Source organism: Tarenaya hassleriana, unplaced genomic scaffold, assembly GCF_000463585.1.
Source record: "Tarenaya hassleriana unplaced genomic scaffold, ASM46358v1 Cleome250, whole genome shotgun sequence".
NCBI classification, from domain to species: domain Eukaryota; kingdom Viridiplantae; phylum Streptophyta; class Magnoliopsida; order Brassicales; family Cleomaceae; genus Tarenaya; species Tarenaya hassleriana.
The window spans coordinates 23,777-31,125 of record NW_010965776.1 but is presented as its reverse complement, the minus strand read 5'-3'; the positions used below and the strand labels follow the sequence as shown (position 1 = coordinate 31,125).

The window sequence follows — 7,349 nt, the reverse complement described above, 5'->3', positions numbered from 1 at the left end:
AATAGACGACGTTCGTCTATAGTGCGGCCACACATTTCTACAGTCTCGCTCACACGAGGGGCCCAGTGATATCTCTCTCTTTTACGAGAGGTATAAATCCCGTCTTGACTATCTACAATCCAGTACATTGTTTCCTCTGTTGTTCGTTTTCGTTTGCGGCTGTTGCTGTGTCGAGGATCGAGAGAGGAGATACGGGTGGGCAAAATATGCGAATCCGAATAATCGAATCGAATCTGACCGATAAATATCCGAACCGAACTGAACCGATTAAAATAATATATCCGATTGGATATGAATATTTTAAACTCGAAATACCCCAATCCGAAATAACCGAACCCAAAATAACCGTAAACCGAATAAACCGAACCCGAATTAACCATAACCGAAAATATCCGTTTATCCATCTATATATCATCAATTAATATATAATATATTCTAAATCTAATTAGAAAAAATAGTATAATGATATTGTTTTATAATCATAATATATAAAAAAACGAAATTTGGATGTATTTTACTGTTGTTTTTGTTATTTTTATAAGGTAATTTTTTGAATTTTTTAATCGTTTTTTTGGATAAACCGAACCGAATCCAATCCAAACCGAACCGAACCCGAATCCGAACCGATTAAAATAATATACCGATTGGATATAAATATTTCGAACCCAAATACCCAAACCCGAAATAATCGAACCCTATTAAACCAAAGCCCACCGATCAGGGAATATTACTCAAATAACCCACTTGGGTCGCAGCAATTTCAGTGTACACCACCGAAAAAAAATATATATATATTTTCAATTTTAACCCACTTTTCGGTTGGAAAAGTCTGAAATACCTTTTCTTTTTATTTTTTGCAACCTTATTACGACTAACATATAACTGATATACCACTAAAATAAGACAGATGATTTTTTTGCCACTTTTTTTAGAATCAATTGTAACTATATTTAGAATTAATTACGAAGTCGTAATAAAGAAGTTGTTTTCGAACGGATAAATATCGCGTATTTATTAAGGGTAATTTCGTCTTTTCAACAAAAAAAGTGTTATGTTTTTTCTGGTCTACACGTTAAATAGGTGCGAACCAACTGTATCATTTGAGTGAAATTCTCCACCGATCGCCCACCCGAACCATGGGTTGGAGAGGAGATCTATCGAGAAGTATGAAGGAGCTCCGGATTCTGCTCCGTACAACCATTGTCTAAGCTGTTTCGCTTGAAGTCCATGCCTTTAAATTTTTTTTTTCCGGATTGATCTCTTTCATATTGAATGGTTGCCTCAAATCTGTTTACAGATCTTTTTTTTTCCTCGTCTTTCATCGCTTTTTATTCATTAGAAGCCTCCTGGATTCCAGTTATCGGATGATGTTGGGAGTTTGCTAGTTCCCTGTCTTGGATGTGAAAGCATAAAAATTTCTGGTCTCTGTTATGGTAATCTTTTTGCTGGCTTTTCCCTTTGATAGAGAACTTATGTCGGATTTTACTGCAACTAATATTATCAGACAGAATATTTTGTAGAGAATGTCTTCATCGTTTGTCGTGTTTTGGCATCATATTGTGAACTTTACCTGATTTGAGGTGTGGTATGGGAACTCGATATCCCTTCTCTTGCACTGTGCCTAAAGTAATTAGGTTTGTTAGCACTCCGTGGGTAATCGGAGGTCATTGGACTGACAAAATTTTTGAGCAAAACCTGTGGGAGACTTATGGACAAGTTAAAATACTTTCCTCTGCCTTTTCTTTCGAATGTTAAAAATGGAGGAGCTTTCTGGCTTACAACTAATTCGTTGTTATCTTTAAATACTCGCCACTAATTTCCTTTCTCCGTTTCCAATTCAATGTACGGTTTTCATTTGTATAAACGATATGCAGATATGGGCATAGAGACTAGAGAGGTGTGTCAACTTGGATATGGAATGAGGGAGCCGCAGATTTTGAAGGCGCTCAAAGACCTTGTGAAAGCCGGAGGAGCTACAAAAGCCTAAGGTGGCGGTTGTTCAAAGACCTTGTTAAATTCCAACTGCGTTTCTTTCCTTTGGAAAGGTGTGATAGACTCTACCCATGGACACAAGATAGCTCGGGATATAGTTCCTGCTCCCAAAGGGGAAGGAGGACTAGGTTTACGAAATATACAAGTTTAAAATAATATATGTGAGCTGAAACTGGTTTGACAGATATTCTTTAAGAATGAATCATTATGTGTAGCTTGGATCAAGGAAACTTAATAGGACGAAGAGGTTTCTGGAAGGTTAACCCCTTACCAAGGCATTCATGGTCGTTTAGAAAACTCCTCAAGCTTTACCAGATGCCCCTCTCCTAATTACACATCAGAGCCGGCGATGGCAAGAGCACATTATTTTGGCAAGAAAATTGGACTCCCTTTGGTCCTTCAATCGGCTACCTAGGTAGTTCAGGACCTGCACCATTGCGGGTACACAAACACTCACTCGTATGTTGCTGACATTCATCGAGACGGAGTTTGACAACTCAGGGCTCCGCGATCAGATTTGATACTTCGGTTGCAGTTTTTCCTCACAAGTCAGAACCCTTTCGCGCTCATCACATACCGATGAAAAATTCTGGATTACTAACGGAAAACTTAGGGATAAGTGTGATGCCAAGGGTGTGTGGTCCTCTCGCGTTTCAATAATGCCGGAGAGGAGAGTTCCGTGGCATAAAACGGTCCGGGCAAAGCACGCAACTCCTAAGCATGCCTCTATTTGTTGGGTTTTCTGCCGTAATAGATGTCGGATGGACACACTACTCTCGCGGGGGCTTCAAGTTGACCCGCTATGTTTTTTTTGGAACCTGAGCGTGGAGACACGAGATCACCTTTTCTTCGATGTCAAGCGACCCATTCTATACTTACGGCGGGTTTAAGCCACTTTGGCATAAAGGAAAACCCTAACTAGTGGTCTCTGATGGAAATCACCTCCAATGAAATGTGCAGTCATGATAGTATGGCAGTTCGTCACATATACCACATGGAAGGAAAGGAATTCCAGATAATCTGAGACAGACCTACTTACATAACAACAATCCATATGTCATTAGATAGTCTGTTGTATCAAGCTTGGACTCGTGTGTACAAATTTGGATTGGAGCATAACTGAATTCCGGAACAAAAATGTCCAACCCTAATCTCTAACAATAGATAATTCCAAACATGATTTCTCAATTTATTTTCGGTTTGATCAAAAGAAATGTACAGAAGAGATTACCATGATTGTGTTTCTCATTTACAACCCAAAAAACCATCCTTTTTTAAGAGAGACCAAAAGCCTGGACAATGGGTTCATGACTGACCTCAAGAACTTGGGATAACAAACAATCCATCAGTGACAGTCAAGAACGAATCATAATGAAATTGGACAGTGGACACCAAGTTGTCATAATATGAAACATGCCACAAACCAATTCATCAAAATAGGGCAGGCAAACAATGATGAAGAGGACGAGAAATAAGATTCATGGAAATTGGACGTAAGATTTCAAATTGCAAAAAGAGTACTTAGAAGTAGTAATTTATGGTTCAAACACCATAGACATTACAACTACCGAGCAAGAAAATATAAACTAAAAAACATATGCTTCCTTCCATAATCTAAGATGAGCACCTTTTCATGGGGCTGTAACCTCAATCTCCCTTTCTCCTGAAAGAACAGCCCTCAGTGAGCCTAGCTTTACCGCCGGTGGGTTGGCACAACACTGTCTGGCAGTTTCCGCACACCACAACTGTCTGAGAGTGGCTAAACACAGTGGTTCTGCATTACAGATATCCATGTGAATCATTATTCACAATTCCACGAAAAACACAAGAACCTCTCTTCATAAATCTTCTGTTCAAGACAATTTTTCAAGGTGACCCTAAGAGATAACCTAATCTAGAAGAAGAGACTATATCAAGGATGATTGAAAACTCACATGTTGAAGCATCCCTGGCACTTCACGTCCTGCAAAATCAGGAATTCGAAATCAGACCCTTATGGAGTAGATCCGATTTTACCAATGTATATAACCTCTTTCTACGAAAATCAAACGAACACAAGGTTCCCTTAAACGATTGACCACCGAATTCCAGAAACCTAAAACTAAAGCAAAACAAAATACGTACCATGAAGAAGGAGTTAGGGGACTGGACGAGACGCTTGAGCTTGTGCTTCCTCTTCTCAAGCTCAGCCGGAGGGTTGAGCAGATCGATATCGTTTTGCAGAACCTGACAAACCCCGCGGATCCGAGATTAAAAAAAATCAGAATCTCGAATCAAAATCCTCCAAAACCAGAACACGGAAACCTTCCAAGGCAAAATAAACACTATTACATAAAACGAAAGAGATGAAAAGCACGAAATCTCACCATGATTATTTGCAGAAAATCTCGGAGAAGAAGAAGAAGATGAGGTCTGAGCGTAAACCCTAGCAGACGGCGAGAAGGCTCACGATGCAAGCGGCTTCGCAAAAGAAAGCTCTAGGGTTTAGGAAACAACGAAGGCAAATGTATTGAGGATGTGAACTACTGGGCCGGAGACTCTAAGCCCATTAACTCAATCCTCTTAAAATTTACATTTCGAGTTTTCCCGTAGTATGGTAATTAGGTAATGCCCTAAAAAATTAAATAATATTAGTGGAACAGCAATTTTTTAAAATGTTTGGATACAACTATTTTTAAATATAAAACGCAAAAAATTTCTGTTTTTTTTTTAACCGTTGTAGCTATCCATCTCCTATTCAAGTTTCTCCAATTGGACCCGACCAGGAAGCTTGTCTTTGTTGATATTGACGATGTAACCACATAATATACCAAGCAAATTCAAGAACTTGTGTTGAAAAATATGCTTTTTCATAATGCTCAAATCAAATACTTCATAAAATTTCTTAGTGAAATCGCTTTCAAGATCATTTACCAGTTCCTCGAGTTCGAGCTTCAAGTTAGAGAGAAAAACGTAATTCCAATTATATGGCTTGATCTTGGATTCGAGATTAGTTTAGACCTCTTATCAAAACACTCCATTACCCAAAAAAACTCATACGCATGTTATTCGTACCTCAAATCTCTCAACACTCTCGTGAAAAGGTTTGGTTACGCTCTCGAATAATATTTTCTTTAATTCTATAAAAGAACAAATTTATCGATAAATAAATTAATTTATAAATCTCTCGTAAAAATATGCATACATCGTAAATGAGGGGTCCCTTTATATGTTACATGTACTTCTATCTCTACCATTCCCTAAATAAAAAAAAAAATTCCACTTCTATTATACCCTCTCAAATGTTTGATGACCAAAATGCCTTATATTATTATTTTAGATTTATTTTTTTTAATGTCAAAACTTAGGGTTTCTCTCTCCTCTCTCCTTCTCTTATTTCGGTCTCTCTCTCTCTTCCTCTCTCTTCGACGGAGCTTTCTCTCTCTTACACGATTTCTCTCTCTTCTGAAACTTGCTTCTTCTTCTTTAAAATCCGGTGAAATCAAAGCTGAATCTTTTAGAAATCAGAGAGAAACTTGAAAAAATGTAAGGTATTGTTGAAATCACAGTCTTTTTTACGCACATTTTCGGATCTTGAGGTTTTTTTTTTAATTGATGTGTCTTTAGATTATTTTCTTCTAATTTTTTGTTGTTTGCTACCTAGAATGACATTGTTGTTTTGAATGTCGTGAAGTCATAATAGATCTGTGTCAGATATGGATTTTGGATGTTTATAAAGTGTCTAGTGTGTCACGGTTCACAGAGGTCACTTGTCACCATGATCAACATGGGAATATAGGTCATAAAGTTCACTATGTCTACCTTTCCACATGAGTGAATGTGCACAACATTCATATAGATCACAATACACAGAGATTATGAGTCACAAGGTCACAAGACCACACAGTGACATTATCACATGGTCACGGGTGATTAGAATAATAGTTCGCATGGGTCACAAGTATGACAAAGTCACTGTTGGGTTTTTCTGGGATCTCATGAGCAAATCTAATTCCTAAGAGATCGATTCTAGGGTCGATTCTAGGGTTTGCGCAGCGGATGTAAAACAAAAATTTTGATGAAACCCTAGAACCTATCATGCATGACTTGTAGAAACGTTAGAACGCTTACCTCAATCGATCCGGGGCCTGTATCAATTGATCTGTTCGTCCGATCACTGTAGGCAGGAAGAATACCTTGCCCTCTACACGTATCAACACGGCGGAAAGGATTCCAACGGTTGGAACTTGTCTGCTAGGACTGAAGAACACGTTCTTCTTTGCGCAAGGGTTTCAGGGATCTTTCTCTTAGGTTTTTCACTCTCCAAATCTCTCCCTAGAGTCTGAAATTCATGCCAAAAGCCTTGGGAGGCGTTCCCCAAAGTGAATCCCCCTTAAAACCCTAATTAGAGCGAGTTTAGTAAATTTCGACGTCTGGACCGATCGGTCTGGAGCTTTTACGTCTGGACCGATCGGTCCATAGGTCCGGACCGATCGGTCTGGAACACTTTCCAGACCGTGTGACTGTCACACGTTATCTCCGGAACGACCGGTCCACGTGTCTGGACCGATCGGTCTGGGTTGGCTGGACCGATCGGTCTAGACCTTCTAGACCGGTCGGTCTGGCCTCCGCTCCACTGGGATTTTCTCATCTCTTCTCGCGCATTTGTCCTTTCCTGTGTCTGTGACCCTGTAGGCTCATCCGATATAGCAGTATAACACGAAATCTCTTATTTCGGTTACACAAGTCATAAGTGTTGGGGTTCCCTTCGGGTTCCTAGCATGCGATCTCATCGATCTAGGGTTTGGATTCTAGGTTTCACGCAGCGGAAGGAAAGATCTAAACTTAGCCAAACGTCACACAAAACCAATTGTGCAATAACCCGAACAATCGTGTATATCGTCGTGGGATTCGAATACTTACCTCGTTCTTTCAAGATCTGGAAGTATCAATCGATCCAGGGCCTGTTTTAATCACCGAGAGTTGAAAGCACAACTCCTCTACACGTATCCACACCGGCGAGATGAATTCCAACAGTTTGGAACGTATCTGCTAGGATTTATGAAGAGAAAACGATGTCCTAGACCTTGAAATCGATATTCCAATCTCTATAACTCAAAATCAAGCTTCTCTAAGCTCTCATCAGAATGGAGACCGGACGGACCGTTCCGCAAGCACCAGACCGTCCGGTCCAGACCTGGACCGTCCGATCCAGAGGTGCAGACCGCCCGTTCCACGTAGAAATATGGACCGTCCGTTCTACGTTAAAAGCCAGACCGTCCGGTCCACGACCTAGACCGGACGGTCCGACTTTCGGGCAGATTTCCTATTTCGCGTTTTAAGGGTTTTGGACAATCTTAATTAATGAGAGAGCCGCC

General features: G+C 39.9%; 1 protein-coding gene and 1 long non-coding RNA gene across 2 annotated transcripts; one reads left to right on the top strand and one right to left on the bottom strand.

Moving 5' to 3' along the window:
• Nucleotides 1-1,258: 1,258 nt before the first annotated feature.
• On the top strand, nucleotides 1,259-2,197 carry LOC104816699. The gene is made up of 2 exons (XR_772319.1): nucleotides 1,259-1,433; nucleotides 1,875-2,197. It is a non-coding gene; the product is annotated as an uncharacterized LOC104816699 (long non-coding RNA).
• A 1,385-nt stretch (nucleotides 2,198-3,582) lies between these two features.
• LOC104816698 (40S ribosomal protein S27-2) lies at nucleotides 3,583-4,457 on the bottom strand. Its single transcript, XM_010545627.2, has 4 exons — nucleotides 4,359-4,457; nucleotides 4,117-4,218; nucleotides 3,927-3,955; nucleotides 3,583-3,766 (listed from the first exon to the last, which is right to left on the bottom strand). Exons 1-4 carry the CDS (start codon nucleotides 4,359-4,361, stop codon nucleotides 3,640-3,642), a joined length of 261 nt encoding a protein of 86 aa, XP_010543929.1. The 5' UTR covers nucleotides 4,362-4,457; the 3' UTR covers nucleotides 3,583-3,639.
• Nucleotides 4,458-7,349: the final 2,892 nt, after the last annotated feature.